The following is a 24,553-nucleotide window of genomic DNA, read 5'->3' as shown; positions in this document are numbered from 1 at the left end:
TCTTCTGCTAATGCCTTGTGTCCAACCCTATCCTATCTTCTGCTAATGCCTTGTGTCCAACCCTATCCTATCTTCTGCTAATGCCTTGTGTCCAACCCTATCCTATCTTCTGCTTATGCCTTGTGTCCAACCCTATCCTATCTTCTGCTAATGCCTTGTGTCAACCCTATCCTATCTTCTACTAATGCCTTGTGTCCAACCCTATCCTATCTTCTGCTTATGCCTTGTGTCCAACCCTATCCTATCTTCTGCTAATGCCTTGTGTCAACCCTATCCTATCTTCTACTAATACCTTGTTACCAAATCTATCCTATATCTTCTACTAATGTCTTGTGTCCAAATCTATCCTATATCTTCTACTAATGCCTTGTGTCCAAATCAATCCTATATCTTCTACTAATGCCTTGTGTCCAAATCAATCCTATATCTTCTACTAATGCCTTGTGTCCAAATCAATCCTATATCTTCTACTAATGCCTTGTGTCAAAATCTATCCTATATCTTCTACTTATACCTTGTTACCAAATCTATCCTATATCTTCTACTTATACCTTGTTACCAAATCTATCCTATATTTTCTACTAATGCCTTGTGTCAAAATCTATCCTATATCTTCTACTTATACCTTGTTACCAAATCTATCCTATATTTTCTACTAATGCCTTGTGTCCAAATCTATCCTATATCTTCTACTTATACCTTGTTTCCAAATCTATCCTATATCTTCTACTAATGCCTTGTGTCCAAATCTATCCTATATCTTCTACTAATGCCTTGTTACCAAATCTATCCTATATCTTCTACTAATGCCTTGTGTCCAAATCTATCCTATATCTTCTACTAATACATTGTTACCAAATCTATCCTATATCTTCTACTAATGCCTTGTTACCAAATCTACTCTATATCTTCTACTAATGCCTTGTTACCAAATCTATCCTATATCTTCTACTAGTACCTAGTCACCAAATCTATCCTATATCTTCTACTAATACATTGTTACCAAATCTATCCTATATATTCTACTAATACCTTGTTACCAAATCTATCCTATATCTTCTACTAATACCCTGTTACCAAATCTATCTTATATATTCTACTAATACCTTGTTACCAAATCTATCCTATATATTCTACTAATACCTTGTTACCAAATCTATCCTATATCTTCTACTAATACCCTGTTACCAAATCTATCTTATATATTCTACTAATACCTTGTGTCCAAATCTATCCTACATCTTCTACTAATGCCTTGTTACCAAATCTATCTTATATATTCTACTAATACCTTGTGTCCAAATCTATCCTATATCTTCTACTAATACCCTGTTACCAAATCTATCCTATATATTCTACTAATACCTTGTGTCCAAATCTATCCTACATCTTCTACTAATGCCTTGTTACCAAATCTATCTTATATATTCTACTAATACCTTGTGTCCAAATCTATCCTATATCTTCTACTAATACCCTGTTACCAAATCTATCCTATATATTCTACTAATACCTTGTGTCCAAATCTATCCTACATATTCTACTAATACCTTTTTACCAAATCTATCCTATATCTTCTACTAATACACTGTTACCAAATCTATCCTATATTTTCTACTAATACCCTGTTACCAAATCTATCCTATATATTCTACTAATACCTTGTGTCCAAATCTATCCAATATCTTCTACATACAAAACAATATTTTTTTCTCTTTCGTCGACTTGTCTTGTTAGTGACATGTCAGCATCTACTTCCACATCTACTACAATATTAAATACTGTCCCACCGTCAACCTTCTCGTCGACTCCTGTTGAAGTGTCTGTCCCTTAACTAAGCCACAATACTTTGATCTAGCTTCATCTAACGTCACATCACTTACTATCACATCTAATGCTCCATCTAGTTACTAGCACAATAAATACTTCTGCATCCACTACAGTGAACAGGACAGCAAATCCCCTACCGACATAGTCTCTTTAACCTCTACTTTTGTCTTTAATACACGCCAGCTACTACATCAACTACAGCCACTATTTCAACTACAAAGATCACATCCACGAGTCACTCCGTTGGTCAGTATTGTGGCTGCCAATGCCCCGTTAATATTTTGACCACTCGACCAGCAGCAAGTGAAATTGTTGAAATGACCTCATCTATTCAGAAGGTAAATGTGAATGTTTCTGTTGTTGTTGTTGTTTTTATATGAGAAAAGAGTCATTGTAGCCTAATCACAACAAATTTCCATAAGGATCACTAAAGCTGTCTTCTTAGTCCTAATCACGAAGTCGTATATGAACAATATAAAGAATCTACTAGGCTATATATACGCGAATATACTACTGATTGATCACTAGATTTCTTAATTTGCCGCATCAAATTTCGTACACGGGTTCTTTTTTTTTACGGTCGAAACATAGATTGAATTGAGAAACCAAAGAAAAGTAACATGAGTGCGTGTATGTATCGGGGGCGGATTTTGTAGCGGGTCCTGATAATAGAAGTTAAAAGGCTATGTCGGAGAAATTACTATGCGCAAGTTAAAAGAAAACAAAATGGGGGTTCCAGAGAGTGAAAAGAGAGACAGACAGTCAGAAAAGGAAATAGAGAGCGGGCCGTAAAATTTCATTGTAACAGATACAGGGCTAAAAAAGTATGTTACGGTAGACTGCTAGTAGACCTATAGGCCTACAATATACTTGTCTATGGGTCTAGTTTTATTTAAAGATGTCCTCGTGATTTTTTTAAACTAATTAATTTTTTAAAAATGTAGGGGAAAATAAAGAAAATTTCTCTCAACACAAAATTTAATTCAAACAGAAAAAAAAAATGTCCCCAAATCCTTTCCATTTTCATTTAATCCATTCCATATAGATTTTACTCATGAGATTGAAATACTTCATCCTATCTTCTTATCGTATACAATACAGACGTTGCTTCAAAAAAGATGATTACGAGGTCAATCTCATCATGCATGTTAATCAATGACTTTAATTCTGCCCAGTCCTTGGTTTTCCTGACTGATTCAGGCAACCCATTATATGCTCTAATAGCATAATAGTAGGCCTATTTGTACACATTTGTTCTAACATGTCTTTGTGACTTTCTGAGTATTTTTTTAGGTTTTGTATTTGAAAATATTCGATATTGTATTTGAAATAATATTTGCTGTTTTATTTTTCATGATAAAATATTTTATACGTAGAAATAAATATATAGGTCCGTGAATTTATCATTTTGATGTCTTTATTTCACTTTCTACAGGAACTTGAGATTGATAAATCAGAAACGTCTGCCAACAAAAGAACATTGACAAGTGCACCAGACGAGAGAAGATCTGCGCAGACGATTGGATATTTCGGTGTTGCCATATTCGTTACAGTCTTTGCTGGCATTGTTTTCTTAGATTTTAACTACTTGGCTAAGGATGTCATAAAAATTATTAAATTTATTCAAAAGGGTAAATGACAAATTATTTTGGTTCAAAATATGTCGAGCAGGAACATCTAAGTGCGTACCGGTACCGGTACCGGTAGATTCTACTTCAGCATCGTTCTCGATTTTGTAGAACAGACATTTTTTTAGCTTGTTTTTTTTTTTTTTTTACCAAGTCCAGAATGCCAGATTACCGTAGAAAATTTCGGACTTCATTGGAAATATCCATGTTATAAGTCTACTGTGTATTCCTGTTATTCTGCACCAATTTTAATTTAATAAGTGCAGAGTATTTTAGTTAAACATGAAGAATCTTTGCTCACATAGGACATTGAACTATGAAAAACATTTTTCTGTGGAACGAAGTCTTTCTGCATTTTCGATTAGGTTATTATGCTTTTAGTTCTATAAATGGCAACTGCGCCTGGTGATTTCATATGCCCAATCTGCACCGCAGCTGTGTATCAAGGATTGGCCTCTTTAGCCACATAAGAAGTTGCAAAGGGAAAAGATCGTCTATCGAGACGCCAAATGCCACAGAGAGACAGAGTTCTATAAATATAAATGTGAAGTAAATAGTCTTATAACAAAAAAAAAATTAGCTTACAACATCATCAGAGAATACGAGGCCGCACAAATAGTGAAGTACCGGTACTAGCCTATACAAGATACTAGACACTGACAGTCTATAGTTCCGCTATTTACGTGGAAATGAAGATAGCAACATGTGCCTACGTTACATTGACACACACAAGTGTTGTTTTTTTTTGTTGCTGTTTTTTTTTAATTTAAAAAGCTAATGTATAGACAATGAGCTTTTATACAATGAACAAATAGGTTTCTAAACATTATTTGACTTATTAAATATACTTTGGAAACAAAATTATGTGATATCACGCCCCTTAAGTGCAATTTGAATTTTTTTTATTTCTTTTGTCCCTAAGTGTGCCCTGATGCTAGAACGAGTTCAGTTTTTCTTCTTCCTCTTTCTCAGATAAGTTTTAATATCAAACCATTGGAAACGTAGAAGCAGGGCCGGCCATAGGCATAAGCAAACTAGGCAACCGCCTAGAGCCTCCGATTGGTGAGGGTCTCGCCCAGGACTGTAACATTCTTTATATTTTTCAAAAGAGAAGAAAAAGCGAAACTTGTTCATAATGTTACGGTTGAAATTCACTTGGTTGTTAATAAATTGCATAATTATATTTTTCTTTGTTGAGCGGTAAAGCGCTTGGCTTAACCGGAGGTCCAAGGTTCGAATCCTGGTGAAGACTGGGATTTTTAATTTCGGGATCTTTGGGCGCATCTGAGTCCACCTAGCTCTAATGGGTACCTGACATAAGTTGGGGAAAAGTAAAGGCGGTTGGTCGTTGTGCTGGCCACATGATACCCTCGTTAACCGTAGGCCACATTAACAGATGACCTTTACACCATCTATCCTATAGATCACAAGATCTGAAAGGGGAACTTTACATTGTATTTTTTTTTTACTTTTTCATTTGGGGTCACTAAAGTCACTTCGCCTAGGGCCTCCAATTATCTAAGGCAGGCCCTGGCAGTAGTTATATAGAAGAAGTCTATTTATGTGTACATGAACTTCTGGAAACGAACTGCTTGAATGTGAACTAGATCTACAACTTTTGTGAAAATCCCGTATTACTTTGTACTGCATGTCATGTTACTGTTGCTAATCACATTGTCCAGTGATATTAAAATAATGTACTGCATGCCCAAACGTACTACATCTGCAACTATAGAACTAGTTCCGTAGTATTGCTACCAGTGTATATTGAACTATCAATAATTAATAAAAGAAACTGTGATAAAAATCTCTAACAATTATACATAGTATAAATCTCAAGTTTTCACACTTTATGGTATAGTATTGACTTGATTGTTTTGAAAACAATCTATTCTATTCCTTGCATCTTGTATTTATTTGTTGAAAGGAATGAAAGTCCCTCATGTTAGTAACAGCTTGCAATTTTAATTAGTGATTCATATGCATAATTTGCCACATCCAGGGCAAGCATAACCATTAGAAAGCATTAAATAGAAATACATCACAAATTCCGTATTTTTCAAGCCATATTTTTCTTGTTCTCTAAGTCTACTCATTTCTAATATGCTTTACGTCATTTCCGCTTCCTTTTAGACGCGGTCAGACTAAAAAAAAAAAAACCAATCCTAATAGCATTAATACGATAAATCTTGAGTCATTTTCTGGGAGAAATCCATTCCAGTGGCCTGGGTTTTATGGGGTAGCTCCAACCATAAAAAGGCTTGACCAAGAGTAAAGCCTGGGACTTCGAATTAACATGAATTAACATCCATTTAGGTTGAAAGTATGTATACTAACATTGAATTGTATACCTTCAAAGATAACAATGAAAACAAAACCCATGAATGTAAATGAATTTTTGCAGTTTAATTGCAAAAATGCTGACATGTCATTAAACAGTAGAATAGTAAAAGACAGATTTAAAAAAAAAAAAACGCAACTGAAGACAGTAACAAATAACAACATATGGCAATGACCACTGTACTGAACTCCAATTCAATGTATCACTAGTTAGCTGTACTCCTGCTCTTTAAGTACAACAATGGTGTAAGTACACAGAGGAAAACAAGCCTACAGTAATGCTGCTGACAAGGGCTGTCAATAGCTGTTCTGTTACATTCTCAGGCTTGTAAAGGACAGATACCTCCTATACTGTTGGATTGGAAAACAGAAAGGGGCAGGGTGGACTACAAAAGAATTTTTTTTTTTAAATAAGTAGATAAGCTACACAAAAAAAAGTAATTTTGAATAGGTATAAATTTGCAGAGTACTCCAGCATTTGTCACTAAAGAAAAAGAGAATAGTCCTAGTTCAACACAAGTAACCAACTTTTTGGTGACTTGTTTGTTAACATTTGTATTAAACTGTTCAAAGTATTAGAAGTGCTGTTGTTTTTTTGTACACAAAGACTTCAGGCACCTAAACATTGTCCCCAAAGAAAGTAACTCAAAGGCTTTACATACAATGTTCAACCTCATTAGAACTTGTGCATTCTCAAAAGCACATTCAGTGATTGGCAGCCCTTGCAGAAGTGACCATACAAAAAATAAGAAGCTAAAAAATGAACTTAGCTACAACATAAACAGGAGTTCCTGGAACACACACAAATTGATGTACTGGTGAGTTGGAACAAATCAATAAAAGAAATCACATGATTTGTGTACACCTGGCCACCAGTGACACATGACATAGTTTTGCATTGCAATTTTTTTTTAAGTATTTCATTATGATAACTAATTAATAACACAGATTTGACCAGAATCAAATATACAAAGTCTAACTAAAACTATTTAAATGTATGGTGCACAATTACCATACAGATAAACACAACAAGATTTGGTCTTTGAATTCATAAGCAAAAGATCTAAAGATTTATTATTGGCCAAATTTAACTGACAAAATAGACAGAAAGAAAACCTAAATGTTGAATCCAAGTGAATTCTATAGGCCAGTGCAGGGACTAATGTACAACTACAATACAAACAAAATGTCTTCACATGGTACGGATGTGCAATACTATCTGTTACAGAAAAAAAGTCCAAAACTAAATACTGCAATTAGACTTGAAAAAAAAAAGGGGTGGGGGGGGGGGGGGGGGAAGACCCAGACTAATTGATGGAACAATAATGTCTGCGGGACATACTGAGAGAATAATTTGTTTGAAATCTCAAACTCTAGGGTACTGTAGCTGTATCAAGTTATTGCTACAATCTGTTCTATCAAATCAATGTCTAGGTCTGTACTAATAAAAAAGAAATTCCTTTAATATATCACTAGGCAGTTGTTATGGAAAATGTTTTAGTTATAAAATTACATCCGGTTAATAAGACTTCTTTTTAAACAAACAAACAAAAAAAAAAAACATCCATGGGGAAGGAATCCATGCTGCAAAGATGAATGAGAATTATGCCAACATTGAATTCCTCATTCCCAACTCCATAGGAAGATGTTCCATCAACACATTGACTAGACAAGGAGATCTCAGGATAGACTCACAGGACAACATAATCCTATTCATTCATACATCATTACAGAGTAATTTGAACATGATAAAACATTACCAAATAATTGCATCCAGCTTATACCACAATGTTTATTTAGTTTTTAGCATTAAAGAGAAAATATTGATAGGGTTGAAAAAACAGCCCCCTTTTTTTTTAAATTAGACGGAAAAAATAAATGTGAAGCTATTAGAAAAATTATTTCTGCTAAAAAAAATTTATTTATTATTGAAATAATGTAGAAGGTGGTTAAAGCAGGGTACTTTTATTTAGTTCCACAATAAATCATATTGAGTCTATAAGTCTTTATCATGAACATTGAATACATTTATCGCAGAATTGTCCTCAAAAGATAAATTATCTTTATAAACCAGATAACAGAATTTACTTTAACAATAAAAACTCTACAAACTAACATGTAGGCATTGCTAGCACACAACCAGAAAAATGTGAAATTTAAAAAAAAAAAAAATCAATCATTCCAAATAAAAACTCCTTTATAAATAGAACACAACAACTTGACACAAGGGTGTTAACTGTGTTTTAGCAAATAAAAAAACCCTCAACAGAAACACATCTCATGAGCTGCTACTCTGTGTTGAACTTGAACTTAATATGCACATACATGTTGACTATGGAAAGTGTACATCTAGAAGTGAGGCTGATGAATGAATACACCAAATGACTGATATCAAAACATAACTCAGTAGTATCTGACAATATTGAACAGAAAAATTTAGACATTTTACTCTACAATTTACCAAAAATTATCAGAATAATTATACAATTTAGTGAAACTAGAAGTGAACTGTCATCACAAAGGAACATTCTATTACCCCAAAAACATGGCATAAAACCATATATGACCCTTGACTCTGAGCTGAAGTCAACAAAGGGAAACAAATACTGCTTCCCCAAAGATTAGAAACATTATAAGGAATCGTAGAAAAAGATTCTACCATATATATCTTTTATTTAAAACCAAACAAAAATAGAGGCTTTTATCAGGCAGACACATTTTTACTGAATCCTTATGAACAAAGAGTTAAATAAATTTTTTTTCAGCAACATAGAAAAAAATGTTTTTCTTCTTTTGAGTTAGAACAAAATATAATAAATGAAGCCAAAAGGATTATTCAGAAATCAATTGAATAACATATACATTTGTCAACATGTCTAAAGTAACAATATATAAAACCATAGCGTGCTATAGTGCCATGCACAAATCTATTACATTAACTAAAGAAAAAATTAGAAACCAATTCAATGTAAGTAAACAACATGATTCTTTTTAAAGCCCTTTATGCTTCTTCTCAGTATGCATTCCACAACTTGATTCAGGAAAAATGGAGGATAGCGGTTGGGGATTTGGAAGGGATGGGGGACACAAATAAATAGCAATAACTTAACATCACTACAAGTTGACATTAAACACAATGATTGTGTGAATAATAGCTCAAAAGTTGTACAACCACACACAATTGTTCCCAGTTTGATGAAAACGTTCATGGCTTAGACAAGGGGAGACTACTGTACACAAAACATGATGTACAAATAATAAACCAAAAATGTTATTTCCCATTTCTAGTGGTCGTATTTACAGAAAAAAATATAGTCTTGATACAAAATTTCACCAAAACCTTGATAAACTCCGAAGTTCCAATTTCTTGACATATGGTGTGTGTGACTTAAACAAAAATTGTTCATTGTTTTATTTTTTACTTTGCTATGACAAGTGTGATATGAGTTATATCCCAAACAAATAAATGCTTGAATGGATTATATATAAATATTTTTTTGTTTATTCATCAAATAAAGAAATTATAATAATTACAGGAATCATACAAAAAAAAAAAACATAATAAATTGGTGACAGAATTAACACATGAAATATCAGTGAACAGATACAAAGATGATTCATTTAGTATGATACATATAAATAATGAGCTCACCACTACTCTGTCAATGCATGTGAGATAAACAAGTAGGCTGGGGGGGGGGGGGGGGGCGCGGTAGGGGGAGAGGGCTGGTTGAGCACTGAGTACCTTTTGTTAAATAAAACTTTTTTTCTACCGAAGTAAGAGGGAAAAGAAGAAATAAATGAAAAACACTTATTGATGATATAATTAGTGCTTAGATAAAAGAAGTCAGAAAAATAAAAATAAACTAAAACAATGGCAAATACAGTGAAAACAACTCACCAGTCACACATTACAGAATACAAAAAAAAACAAAAAAACAACTGGAATGCTTTTAAGACAGCACTGCTGCTTGAACCATTCCATAACCTTTTGAGAAATAGAAGTTATCCAATCATTAATAAATAGAATATTGATACATTGTTTACAAAATAGTCTTAGGAAAAGAAACTAAGGTATGAACAATAACTTTTACAACTATTCATGAAGAGAAATGTTCAAATATGTTGTTGTTGAGTTATTCAACACATGCAGGTTAGGTTGGAGGTTAAACTAAAACATTTGGTAATTTTTCACTTCATGCAGGGCCAGGAAGATTTTTTTTTTTCAAAACAGCATTTCCCAAAGATGCCCTTTACAAATCTATTAGAGGAAATAGCTGTATGAATTAGAAATGACAAATGAATCTTTGCTCAATCTTCCTTTCCGTTTAAAATTTGTTGATCAAGTACTGACCATCCCTGATTAACGTTTCTTACAATAATTTATTTCATTTTACAAAAAAAAAAATATTAAAAAATTTAAAACACTAATCTCTTCAATTGGTGACAGAAAAAAAAATGTTTAAATAGTTAAATACTGGTGGAGAAACAGTTTAGTTCTCATCCTGTCTGGCTGAGCATGACTTGATGAGGTATTAGGCCAGCAGATCAAATATATACACCAGGCCTCGCTTCGAGTCTACATAACTCATATACGTCACAAAGTTTGTGCATCGTCCAGCAATCACTTTAATGTTGTTTTGTTTGTTTTAACTTTGAAAAGGTAAATACATGGCAGCTTCTGTCTCTTTCATACGGTATGCAATTGAAACCAATAGAAAAAAAAACAACTAAAAGTACAATGAGTCAGGCAATGAAGAAAACCAAACTTTGACTTATGTGACAGATGAGTTCATCATTGGTGCTTTGCCCTGTATCTCCTCTGATTCCAATCCACTAGAGTACTGTACAACAGTTGCTGCAACCAGACTCACCACTCTTGTCTTTTTTCAACTGACCTGCAAGCACAAGTTATATAAGAAACCCAAACCTAAAATTTAATAACTAGGCACCTATACATAGCAAAACAAAGTGTATAAAAGAAGCCACAGTATGTGAGTTATCATATTATGAAAATAAAAAAATTAACAACTTAAGGTCCTATAAATATTACTTTGTTTTACATAAAAAGGGCATATATTTCTCCTTTATTAAATATTATATTTCCTGATAACAAACAAAAATGGGCTAAGTGAATAATCCTGGAGAAAGTTTTTGGTTTAGTTGGTGTCCTGTTTGTCTTTAAAAGAAAAATGGTTATCACTTTGAGTACAAGAGTTAAACCTGACACTAGTTGCATTCAAAATTCAAAGACAAATGTAACTTTAAATTAATATTTATAAAGATATGTCCATGTATACAATTCCCTACTATTGCATACTGGTACCTAAAAATGTATACTGTCAATAAAAAACTCTATAGCTAATAAATGTCATGGAGTGAAACTTTTCATAAATTATAACTTAAGCTTCAAACAATCAACTTATAGTCACTAGTTAAAGTATAAACAAAGGACTCAACAAATAATTTTTGGCTACATGAATTGTACAGTGTATTACCTTGATTATTTGGTTCTGGGAGATTCTCTCTGGCCACTAAGTGCATCACACTTGTTTTTCCAGTTGGTAGCTGTAAAGCTGTTTATATATATATAAAAGAGTTTCTTTAACTGAAAACTATAAAACTAAATCAAAGCTTTGAGAATAGTGTGTGGTTGCCAAATTAAATCCTTTGTCAAATTTTGGCATCTTTTTTCTTCTAAGGATGTAAGGAAATTGTCAACTGTTAGCTCAAATGAATAACTTAAGAGAAAAATGTACTACAATATTACTTGAAGCACTGAAAGCAAGTAACTTAATTTTAGATACTGTACAGAGTTTCTGGTCTTAATGAGAAAACATTAAAAATACTTTTTTTTTAAAAAGACAAAATACCTTCTCTATAAAACTTTTAAGAGTGATTGTTTTTTTCTCTTAATAACTAATGAATGTTAGATTAAAAAAGAATGGAACATTTTTACCCATGTCCCCTTCATCCCCTTCCCCCTGAGAAAGAAAGACTTAGAAGACAATGTAAATTTTTCCTGAACATTAATTTAATAAACTCTTCATGGAATGTGGAAATACCAATACAAAATATTTTCTCATTGTGACATAATGGGGAGTTAACAAATTTATTTCTTTTTTTTTTTTACTCTGAAAAATAATAACTGTCAAACCAGAGTTTTCCCAGTATAGCCAACAAGCTAGTCATTCTTTTCCCAACAATATATAGCAACTGTCAAATTTCTAGGACAATTGTTTGAGCAGTTTTCAACATCTGTGTCCAGGTTCCAACCATAAGGTTCCAGAAAGTTTCCATGAAGTTATGAGTTGAATAGCAGTATTGTAAAACAAACATTTTTATTAAATTTTAACATTAATTGAAAAATGCATTTATCAAAATTAAAACAAGCACAAGACGAATGTCTATTAATGACAGAAACAAATCTTTTTTTTTTGACTTTCAGATTTCTAGAAAAGGAAGATCAATAAAACTCTTAGCTAATCTTCTTACCTGTTAATGTGACATTCCCATGGAGAAATCGGCCTTGATAGATAAGCCGCAATATATTAGTCGCTGGCATTTGTTCATCAGCCCAATCTAGTCCACAGGATAAGAGTAAAATTTATTAGTATTGGTAGTAGCAGTAAAATGTATGCAATGATAAAAAAAAAGTGGAATTGGGGTGGTGGAGAAAGGGAAATAGGCCCATAGAAAGGTGGTGTTAAAGGTAAACGTTAAAATTGAACTGTGCAAGTCTAAAAAAATATTGTTTTTAAGACTAGATCCTAAATAAGTGATATACAAATATCTAGGTGTCATTGTTATAAACAGCAAAATTTTCATGGTATGGCCATTTTGAATGGTGCTCTTGCTTAGATAAAGTTAATAGCTTTCAAACATCAGAATTTAAAAAATGAGCCTAAATGACACTTGTAATATATGTAATAACTGCCTGGAAAGGCAATGTCATCCAAACTCATTTATTCTAAGACATTCTAATAACCACACCCACCTCAGTGCTACAATCAAATTTGGGGATTTGTACGTCTAGGTATTTTCAAAAGTTAAATCTGAAGAACCAATGTCCAAAGTATGCAGGAGATATTTGCTTAGGTAAATAATAAATTCACAAAAATAAATTTAACATCAAGCTAGATTTGTAGACCTCAAAATAAACTCATCTTATATATTTATTTATATATATAGTGCTTTTTTTTGTATACGTACCTGCACCTTTTTGAATATGGGGAAATTTTTTTACTTTTCTTGTATTTTAACGTTTATTATTAATTTATTAGTAGTTAAAAATCAGGCAATCCATCACTGGGTACCGGCACCTAATCACTGTGTACCGGCATCTATTTTTTTTTTTTTAAAAAGAGCACTGTATATATATATATATATATATATATATATATATATATATATATATATATATAATAGGTTTTCAAACCAAAACAAACTGTCAAACTGTTAAGAAAATTGAAGCTTATAGAAAGCAATGTGTAAAAAAGACTTTCTGTTTACACTAATCCTTGACATGTACACCAAGTGACACTATAACTAAAATTGTTTTGATGTGGGTAAATTTGTCCATTATAGCAAGAACTGAACAATTAAAAAAAAAAAATAATTAATTAATTCGTGCCTCGACCTATGAGACAGCATCAGCACAGTTTATGTACTAAAAAAATGTGAACATGTTCAATAGGCATGTGCAGTTTAGTCACTAACATCATTTTTTGTGTGCATTTTGTCTCTGCTCTACCTATTTATATTTTTATTTTAATTGAAAACTATAGTAACCTTTCCACTATGGATCAATAAAGCAGACTTTTTCCAAGTATTCTCTGTGTGTATGTTACTTTTACAGCTTCATGCAACATCACATTCCATTGAATGCACTTTAACCTTATATGACTTGCAGAAATAAAATTATGTTTACCAGATCACGAACTTCAACTAACAAACACAAATTTAATGAAATACCCAGACACCATTCAATTATGTTGACTGCTACAGCTGAACATAAGTTAAACACAAAAGCTGTGTGCACATTCAACCCAGGAAGATGAACAAAAGAAATATTTGAATAAACAAGAAATTGGTCAGTAAAACTGGATCAGAGACTTGCCTTCTGGCCAGTGTGTGTAGACGTGTTCAGCTATATCTGCTGCTGAGTCAGATGGTGAAAAGAGAAACTCATGGGTTTTGCCACTGACAAGAATGAGTTTCAAGTTAATCTGAAAACGCCCAAAGATATTGACAGATTAATGTTATGATTAACAACAAGTTAAACAAAAAAAAAATACTTTAAAAAAAAAAAACAATTATTCTTCTCAATGATTGAAGGATGCTATGTTTTGCCACTGAGCCAGGGCTTTTTTTTTTGTGATGGTATGCACCGGTACAGTCTACCGGCACCTTTTTCAATGTGGGAAATTTTTTTTTACTTTTCTTGTATTTTATTATTGATTTTTTAGTAGTTAACAGTTAGGCAATCTATCAATCAGTACCAGCACCTATTTTTTTTTTTACAAAAAAAGCACTGCACTGAGCTATTCAAAGTACCAGTGTGCTCATAAAAATAGAAGGTTTTATTAGTCTATTGTTAGTCTAAAATTTTTAACAAACGACCAAATTCTCTACATTACAGAGATTATTACCATAAGTTGCCATTTACCGATTTTATTACGTTTTCCAATTGAAGCAAAATTAATTAAATTGATTAACTTTTTTTTTATTGGTTTATGCCTTTCATATACAATGAATAGCTGTGCAAAGTTTCAACTTGATCCTAGATGGGATTTTTAAACTAAAGTTTTGAAATACAATTATAAATTAAGCTTATTATTCACAAGTATGATCTAGAATACTTAGAATATGTTTTTAAATCTAAGTTGATGTAACCTTATTGATACCAGTACTGGAGAAACACTCATTTGTAAATTTCAAGCTAATAACTCAAAAAATCTTTGGTATAAATAGGTTTTAAAACAATTTTTTTTTAAATTTATTTCACAAAAACATCAATGCCAGTTCATAAATGCACCCATACCGGTATAGATAAAAGAGTAATGCCATTAACCTGACTCAATACACTTTTCATCAAAATGGAGCTAAAATACATGAGTACTGATACACTTGACATAAAAAGTTGTATGTACTTATTTATTCATAGCACTAATATATTTTATATCATCCTACATTGTGGTTGTTCATCTAGTTTAACATGTTTTTAACAAAAATTAATGCATTAAAAATACTATGCACAATGACAATTTATAATATATATATTATATAAATGTATAAGCTAGCACACCACCATATTTAACTGTTTAGTCAGAGTGTAACAACAGAAAAAGAAAACATGTTTTAAGCATTGGGACAAAAAGAATGGACTTTCTGTAATAAGTCATTCACAAAGTCTTAAGAAAACTTTCTCTGGGCCTCTAGATAAAAAAAAATGCTTTTATCACATCAGAAGCTAGGCATGCCATGATCCTGCCTTGTCTAGTTTCATCCACACACACCAATCAATAGTACTAAGCTGCTGGCTCCAGTCAACAGCAGGTGACAGAGATAGACACTAAAGCTGTGCCAGGAACACCAATATGTTTTTACCCTCACAACAATAATTTAATAAATCTGAAGTCAGTAATACTGAATTTTCTGGTACTAAGCCATATTATCATCATCATTTATTTTACTTTATTTTTTATTTTAAATGTCTATACAGATATTATTTGTACAAACAGACACACAATATATGATATCTTTTCAAGTCTTAGAAGAACATTACCCTTCAAAAATGTTTTCTTAAAAAAGATCATTCAATTTAAATGACATAAACATTGAAGTGAAATCATGTAGTTCAGCTATTTATCTATTGTCAAAAACACAATAATCACATTCTTCTTTTTAGTAACTGTTTCATTGAATGTGAGCTATTTACACAATTATATATACAAATAGTGATCATATTGTACCTTGTCACTTGGTATGTGCCTTGTTCCCATCTTTTGCTTGTCCTTATTTACACCACAACAAACTAATGAAAACAAAGAAAACATTCTCTTTAGGCATTTAAAGGGCATCTTATATTTACAAAGTTCTTAAGCTTATAAAGTCCACTGTAATAATATCTAACCATTAATCTTAAAAAACATACAATTTAAAAAAAAACAAGGTTACAAAGACAGTTTGTGTGGAAACACAAACTCAAAATCGGCCCCCGAAGTGGTACACCCAGGCAGGCTTCAATATTTTCAGAAAGAACATCCAAATGAAATTATATCAAAGACAAATGAGAGATAAGAATGGAGAAAGAAGGTTGACAGATCTTGTGTAGTGCCCCAACAGTACAGCAGATCAAAGGATAGGTGCAAGTGAATGCAAAGTTAGATGTGAATCTGGCCTAACTAGTTCCCCTTTTAGACCTTGTGGTCTATAGGGCAGATGATGTAAAGTTCATCTGCTTTTGTGGCCTACTGTTAACGAGGGTGTCATGTAGTCAGCACAACGACCAACCGCTTTTACTTTTCCCCAACTAATGTCAGGTACCCATTAAAGCTGGGTGGACTCAGAAAATCACAGTCTTCACCAGGATTCGAACCCGGGACCCCCGGTTCAGAAGCCAAGCATTTTACCACTCAGCTACCGCGCCTCTTCTGGCCTAACTGAAGTCTCATAATTGATGTAATTTTTTTGAAAAGGCTCAATCTCTTATTTTAATGCTCAAAAAAAATAAAAAATAAATAAATTTCGCAATAAAAAAAAAGTGCACGAAAATGAAATTTACAAGATTACTATTCGTTTTATTCTAGTTCTAACTTATAATGCATAATAATTAGCTTTTTCTCTTTAAAAAACTGCTTGCATAACTGATTTTAAAAATTAGATTTTTTGCTTTCAGAAAAAAAAAAGTAGCCGTTGCATCAGAACTTTGAATGGTCTAAAATATTGTGATGTCGGATTTTCAATATCTTTTCTAGTTTACGAGATCTAAACGGGACGGACGGACAGACATTTTGCACAAAACTAATAGCGTCTTTTCCCCTTTCGGGGCCGCTAAAAATGTAGATAAAACAAAAGAACAGATAAGCATGGACCCATCCACAATGTAGGTGATATTTTTTTAAATGTTAAAACATCCCTTGCACCAGCGCAGCCAAGTGGGGTTTTGAGCTTAAAATCCTCCTCCGGGAGGTTTTGAGTTTAAAAAAATAAAATAAAATAAAGCAGGCAACAGTCACCAAATTCCATGAGCATAGCCAAGGGTTTTTTTGAGTTTTAAAACGCCCTCCACATGTTTTTGAGTTTAAAACCTCCCAACGTATGTTTTGGATGATAAACTTCCCTTTTCGATTAAAATCTAAACCAAAGTACAGTCACCAAATTCTATGAGTGTAGCAAAGAGGGGTTTTAAGGTTAACCCCCTCTTTTCCAACAAAAGGTACAAATATACTAACTTTCAAGAGTGTAGCCATAAGGGATTTTGTGGTTACCCTTCCCTCTCCAATAAAAAACTAAAATAAAACTAGTTATCAATTTCTACCAGTCATCAGGATCCATTATAAGTGCAGTGGACAGCAGATTTGATTTTTGAGTTACAATTTTTTATTAGAAGAGTAGCAGCATAATGCACTGTAGATACCTCAGAAAATGCTTTTTTTTTTTTTTAAGTTTTTAATACTGGAAATAATGCATGAGTCTAGCCAAGAGAGTTTTGAAGTTAAAATCTCTCTGCCAATAAAAAAAAATAAAGGAAAAATACAGTCAACAAATTCGATGGGCGCAGTCAAGGGGGGTTTTGAGGTTAAAACTCCTCCTCCAATACAAAGAAAAAAGCTACAGCCAGTAAATTCTATGAGAGTAACCAATAATTAACTAAAACACAAATACAGTTACCAATTGCTACCAATTGCTGGGCATTATTTTAAATAAAGTGCAGTGAAATGCAGATTTGACCTTGGACTTATAATTTTTTTTATTAGAAGAGTAGCAGTATAATGCACTATATATATATATATATCTAAGAATATGCTTTTTTTAGTTTCAAATCCAGAACTAATGCTTGGCACTGGGGCTAGCTAGTTGACAAGGGCGGGTTTTCTACTGTTTTTTCCACTAACTCCAGGAATAGCTTTTCTATGTTACAAAAAACATCAGAAAGAATGAAAGGTCAGAATGTAATGAAGATTAATTATTGACACACACACACCATAATCACATATATATATATATATATTCACCCCCAATCCCAAAAAAAAAAAAAAAAAAAAAATCCTGAGTATGCCCATGCATAGAATGCTATTATAATTTTTCATCCCTAAAAATATACAGAATAATGTAGTCTGAATTAGAGAAAAAATTATCCATCATAATTAATGCTATTCAAAATAACAGAAGAAAAGTTTTATTTTCTTTGTTACTAAAAATAGAAATGAATCCCCCCCAAATCAATAATTAATTACTGCAAAGGTTAGGTTATTTTGTAAGACTGTAAGGAAGATAGATATGCTGATATATATTATACATTGATATAAACACACAGATTTTACTTCGCTTTTAAATTATAGATGAGACTAATGATAAGGAATCAGAAATTATTTAAGAAATTAAGCATATATATCCTTAATATTATTGGCCACTCAAGTAATTAAGTGATTACCAAAAATTGGAAACCTGAATTTTTTTGTATTCCCAAGCAATCTATTCTTTATAATCTGATTTCCAATGATCTTTTGGCTGAAAGCCTTGACCATATATTGTACTATCATGTTTGCTAAATTTAATCTTAATTTGAGATATGTGTCTTCATTGCTATCCTTTATTACACTAGCATTACACACCGGCTACGCCTGTTGATTTTTTTTCCTAGGCTTGTCTACTATGGCCTTCTTTTTTTTTTTTATTTCAATAAAAGAGGCATATAAGTTTCCTGCAAGGCAGGAGTGGGGCGGCGCGCGTTTCTCGATATTCCCAGTGTCAGAGTCGCCATTGGTCGCGGCGGATTCCTCCACTAGCGCGCCAGGGAACGGGCTAGATAGAGCCTAGCTCGTGGACGCCGACCGGTCCGCCCGACGCAGCCCGCTAAGGCCGCGCCGGTCAGTCCAGTCTTTGCCCAAAGAGAGACCCGCGAATCAGCCGAGTCCCAGGAGAACCCGACCAACCCTCGAGTTGGTGTCCAGCGCTATCCGCTTTTCGGAGAACCCGTGGTCTCTTACTAACCGTTGCCCCGGGGCCCCACAGGGGGGGGGCTGGACATAACCCCTTTGAGTTCCTTTTACACTTGCTGGCTGCTCATTCATCAGCGGCAAGCAACCAGTACCCTTGGCCACTCCAGGAGAGCGGAGTGTTCACGCGGCGACCACGATGAGGTGGTACTGGAACGCCGCGCAATAAAAGAGGCACATTTTAACAATCAACTTAACATACTTTTTAGCCCGTGATTTTGTGTATCTGTATTAGGGGTGCACCGGATAGTCGCTCCGGCTCCGGCTTCTGCCGAATATCCGGCGTTTTTTACTATCCGGTGCTATTCGGCTCCGGTCGGATATCACTACCGGATAGTAAACCGGATAGTAAAAAATACACCTATTTAATATGCATAAAGTGGACCTCGTTCCATTAATGTCTGTTGTAGAATGTATTAATGTTTATATTAAAACAAAATAATGTGCTTAAAAATAGAGCCTTTATGAATATGCACCAAACATCGTTTATTATAAAGACAAGGCGTGTTAATAACTTAATAACTAAATAGAAATGAAACTTTACATCATTAATGCGCTTTACATACAGAGCTGCAATGGCTGGCACTTTTTTCAATTTGTCTTGACCTTTGAGTAGGTTAGTTAACATGTTAAAATGCTACATTCCTTGACTACGTCATGCTGACCAGACGTCTGTCTAGCTGTGTGGGTATATCTTCAGAGGTAGAGTGGAACAACTCCCACCCTTTTTATTTGTTTAGTCCATCACATTGAGTTTTTTTATAGGTAGGTGACCCAAGGTAAATACGATGGACATAGGTTTAATGTCAGCGTATTGACACTCTCTAAAGGTCACACCTTTCGAGGGAACTAAGTTTGTTTACCAATTTATTGATAGACATTGACCATTTATAAGCCAGAATGAAAAAAACACAATGTGCTAACAAAGGATATTATACTGTCAATAAATATTACGGTTAAATAATTTTTCTAACGTGTTAACTTGAATATTACTCCTGCAGTTAAGTGTCTTGAATTTTGTGCCTTGTATTAAAACATTTAGAAAGAAAGCTAATTTCTTTGTTGAATTCTTTTGACTTAATAAATAATGAAAAACCTTACAGTACATTTTAAAATCGCATAAAATAAATTGAATAATAGTACCGCAGTTAGATCTAGCAAACAAAGAAACAATATGCTGGAGCGTAAAAAAAAAAAAACAACCCTTGACCTCTAACTAGTGGACGGGTATAATTTATCTATACGCTTGACTGACCATGCCAATGTGTTATCTTTTTTGACTGACACCCAACTCTATTGCGTGCGTATGCTCAAGGAAAAAAAACAATGCTTGATGGTTAACACAAACAACTATACACACTACAATAGGATTACATGTGTAGGCTCATTAGGTATATCTGACTAGGTTGTTGGTCTGAAATTCATGAACACACACATCCGACCACTATACAAGGCAGATTGCAGCCTACATTACTTATGAGATTTACATTAGTAACTAGTTAAATATATACTAACATTATTTACATTGACCTTCCTACACACACCCTTTACAGTGGGTGGCATCGTACATACACACAGACACACTTATGCTATACAAATTTTTAGAAATACTGTTAAGTTTGAATAAATCAATCAGTAACAGAGTTTAAAACAATAAGGTATATAAAAGAAAAAAAAACAACCAACCAATATAGATATGTTATTTAACAGTTTCGTAAAATGTTCAGTGATACAAGATATTTACAAGACACTTAGGTATCCGGCTCCGGCCCCGGCCGAATATCAAATTTTACTATCCGGTCATATCCGGCTCCGGTCGGATATCAAAAAGTACTATCCGGTGCACCCCTAATCTGTATCAAATGAAATGTCACGGCCAGCTCTCTCTTTTTCGCTCTCAGAACCCCCATTTTGTTTTTTTTCAATAAAAGGGGCACATTTTAACAATCACTTTAACATACTTTTTATTTTTAGCCAGTGGAATTTCTGTATCTGTAACAAGGAAATGTCATGGCCAGCTCTCTCTCTTTCGCTCTCAGAACCGCCATTTTGTTTTATATTACCTGCGCATCGTAATTTCTCCCACGTAGACGTTTAACTTGATTTGGAAAGACCTACTTAAAAATGCACTCCCATCACATACAAGCTCTCATATTTTGAGCCCGTTGATTTTAGTTTACTTATCCACTCCCACCCCACCCCCCCCCCCCCCCACCAACAAAACGTTAACCCTTCATATACATTCCCTTTCTTCATTTATCTTGGTATTTTGTTTTCTCTAAATAAAAAGAAATATTAGCATTTTGGTTTTATTAATTGTAATCGTTTATTTGACCCCTTTTGAATGTAGCAAAACGACAATAGATCTAGATTTATCTTTTTCATGCTATTAAGATTTTGTTGTGTTTTTTTTTTTACAGTGTTACAAAGTAACATTCCTCACTCTCTTTTTTTCTCTCTCTCAAAAAAAAAAAAAAAAAGACTAGATCTATCTTATTAATGCTATTAGGGTTGTTTTTTTTATTTTTTTTTAATTTAGTGTCTAAAAGAAAGTGGAAATGATGTAAGGCATTTTAAAAATAAGTAGACTTAGGGAAAGAAAATTGCTTTAAAAATACATCTGTGTGATTTTTTTATGCTTTCTAAATAGACAGTGCCCTTTTGAAGAATTACCGAAAATAAAATACAAAGGTTTGATAGAATTTGTAGTATTTTGCGAATGATGGTTGTCAGGCTTCGATCCTGTCAAAAACTGTTCTTAGTGAGCACCTAAGATGTATAAGAAACCTGATATGTATGACGGTTTAAGAGATCTCATGATCAATGAATGTGTCAGTCAGTCAGTGGTATCTTAGAAATATTAAGATAAGTTAAATGTCTAGTATTTGTAATGAAAAAATTCAACAGCCATGAATTATTGGGTTGTAAGGTTTAAAAAGAAGCATTTAATTTGTACATGATAGTACAGCCTTAAAAGTGGAAATAAGATGTCAGGTGGGTAAGATAGACTTTGTAAAGCTGTGCTTGCATGACAATATAATGACATTGAGAGGCAAGATTAACATTTGATTGTTAAGAGTAAATGGCAAGGCTTGGCCTTTTTTTTCTTTTAGACTAGATGATAGTGATGTGATATCTTTGGTGACAGAGTTAATGAAAATGTTGATGTCATAGAAATGGAGGATGATGCTAATTGTTAATAATAAAAGTGAGAGCAATGCTGATGCATTAGAGGGAATTATGACAAAGTTGAAGAATATAAAGTGATTCTATTTAGCAGTTATTTTACTTAACCCAAATGACTGAAAATGACACTTTCATGTAACTGGTGATATTTGTGTAAAATCTGTCAGTCATTGACAGTGTCATCTTAACAATTATGTTAAGACATTGTTTTGGTACTATATTATGTTATATGTATTGAATTTCAAGTCACTGTTGTCATACAGATGTACTGAGTGTAACTGTGTGACCATCGCACACACAAAAAAGCTATTATATATGATTAAGTGGTTAATTCAGTTTAAGAATCAGTGGGAAAACCTGAGTAATCCTCTATTTTCAACACAATGCTAGCTACTCTGAGTAGGCAACAATAATATTAAGGACACAAAAAGCAAAGCACACAACAGGCCAAGACAATTGCACCTAATTTTAAGATATCAGGCAGTATTGGAGTGAAAGACACTACAAAAGTTTATAACAGAATCAGATTAGATTAGAAACAATTAGTTCACTAAACACCTTGCTTGGTTTGGTATTATTTTCATTATGTTGGATCACATTACAGACATTGGACATTGGCAAATGTATGTGAGTGACAATTTAGACACTAGGACATAGTGAGGATTCTTGCCCAATGTTATTTTATTGTGTAAACATGCTAATGTACATGTTTCACATTTCCTCATATTTTGTTAAAATTATATTCTGAATACTTGTCTTGTGTATTATAAATTAAGATCATTTACTATTCAAGACTATTGGGTTAAATAAAAGCTCTTTACTTTCATTGACTATGATTCACTATAAAGCATATTAAATGTTGTTAGGTCATTGATTCTTTTTTATTCACAATATGAAAAGTATGATAATTTAAAACTCATTTATTATTTAAGACATGTAAGATAACCTTTTTCTCAACATTTTACTAAATTTTTTTTACATGTGATGCAAACATCATCAAAGTAGAAAGAACACAAGTTAAAGTAGAGATAGGGTTCATAGGCCAAATGAGGAAATATGATGGCTGTGACTGTGAGACTTTCACAGTACATTGTCATGATTGTGCATAATTGCAGCTCATGAATGTTTATAATATTATTGTCAACATGTCAAGAACTATTGATTCTTCTATCCTATGGCATAGCATGGCTTTTTATTTTTGAATACCACAAGAAGCATAATTAGCAAAGTTAGTTAAATAACTATTTTAATTACTAAAATTGATCTATAATAGTAATAGAAATATTATATATCAAATTAATAATATTTATAATATAGACTATATCTAGATTATTCTAGATCTAGGACTAGAATAGATAAAATCTAGTCTAGATCTACCATCTAGATTATTCTGGATATAGAGTATATTACTTTATTAGATCTAGAATCTAGATTATAGTGATTATAGATATTACTACTAATACTCTCACTCTGTCTAATTATCTAATAGATCTAGAATATAGCCGAATCTAGCCTAGATCTATTTATTTTTTAGATCTATCTATAATTACTATATCAATATCAATCTAATATCATATAATTAATATGATTATGATAATCAAAAATAATCAAATGTTTAATGATTCTAATCATTAGTGATTAGTCTACTATGAAACTATCTATTTAATTACAACTATCTAGCTAGATTCTATCATTCTTAGATTCTAGAATGACTAGACTGTCACTGTGACTAGACTAGAAGACAAGAAGTAGAATTTACTTAGTAAAGTAGTCTTAGTAGTGGAAGGAAAAAACAGTTACTGTTACAGTTACACTGCCCGGAACTTTACACGAGTTAGATCTACTTTCTTTTAACTTTAGACTAGAAATTAGAATCAAGTAACGCATAAGTATTTATTCATTGTGAGCCCATTATTGTTATTATAAACGATTATCATTATATTTATACCCACCATTGCTCACAAAATAACCATTCTATTCACTGAATCAGACTTAGACTATTCTAGGTCAAGCACTTGACTGTAACTTAGTCTAGTTAAGTTAGTGACTTAGACGACTTAGTCTACTTCAGAACTTGAGTGTCTTGAGAAAAAAAAAACAACAGCTGATACAGAAGTAGACCTAGATCTTATTAGTCTACACCACTTGTACTCAAAGCTCCATAGTGGCCGTTAAAAGTCTGTAGAGCTTCCTCTCTTATAATCCAAGACACAGGAATATGACAAGTTTACAACATGCACATTATTATTAGACTCTAAAGGCCCAGAAAGATTCGTTTCGGATCTTCCTTGGCAGCACCAATGGCGGATTCAATGACAGGATTCTGGGAACATAGAGGATGACGTC

At 32.9% G+C, this 24,553-nt stretch overlaps 2 protein-coding genes across 3 annotated transcripts in view; one reads left to right on the top strand and one right to left on the bottom strand.

Annotated features, from left to right (window-relative positions):
- The window catches only part of LOC106075489 (serine-rich adhesin for platelets-like), a 68,197-nt gene extending 62,816 nt beyond the window's left edge, over positions 1 to 5,381 (top strand). For both annotated transcript variants that reach the window (XM_056037245.1, XM_056037244.1), the window contains exons 23-24: positions 2,014 to 2,168; positions 3,266 to 5,381. In XM_056037245.1, the coding sequence (XP_055893220.1) occupies positions 2,014 to 2,168; positions 3,266 to 3,469 (359 nt within the window). In that variant the 3' untranslated portion in view covers positions 3,470 to 5,381. The remainder of the gene's footprint in view (positions 1 to 2,013; positions 2,169 to 3,265) is intronic.
- Positions 5,382 to 5,845: 464 nt separating this feature from the next.
- On the bottom strand, positions 5,846 to 24,516 carry LOC106075595 (ubiquitin-like protein 3). Its single transcript, XM_013236506.2, has 6 exons — positions 24,160 to 24,516; positions 15,773 to 15,834; positions 13,918 to 14,026; positions 12,294 to 12,380; positions 11,297 to 11,374; positions 5,846 to 10,696 (listed from the first exon to the last, which is right to left on the bottom strand). Exons 2-6 carry the CDS (start codon positions 15,800 to 15,802, stop codon positions 10,635 to 10,637), a joined length of 366 nt encoding a protein of 121 aa, XP_013091960.1. The 5' UTR covers positions 15,803 to 15,834; positions 24,160 to 24,516; the 3' UTR covers positions 5,846 to 10,634.
- Between the last annotated feature and the right edge of the window lie 37 nt (positions 24,517 to 24,553).

The sequence above is a fragment of the Biomphalaria glabrata genome, chromosome 8, assembly GCF_947242115.1.
Source record: "Biomphalaria glabrata chromosome 8, xgBioGlab47.1, whole genome shotgun sequence".
NCBI classification, from domain to species: Eukaryota; Metazoa; Mollusca; class Gastropoda; family Planorbidae; genus Biomphalaria; species Biomphalaria glabrata.
This window is presented reverse-complemented; position numbering and strand designations above follow the sequence as displayed.

Bases quoted from the DNA above. Each gene is read 5' to 3' on its own strand.
- LOC106075595 (XM_013236506.2), bottom strand. From the start codon at position 15,802: ATGGGAACAAGGCACATACCAAGTGACAAG. The intron at 12,381-13,917 runs GCAAGTCTCTGA...CCTGTGGACTAG, and splicing joins CTACACACACTGGCCAGAAG to ATTGGGCTGATGAACAAATG. The intron at 10,697-11,296 runs GTAATACACTGT...TTGTGCTTGCAG, and splicing joins CCCAGAACCAAATAATCAAG to GTCAGTTGAAAAAAGACAAG.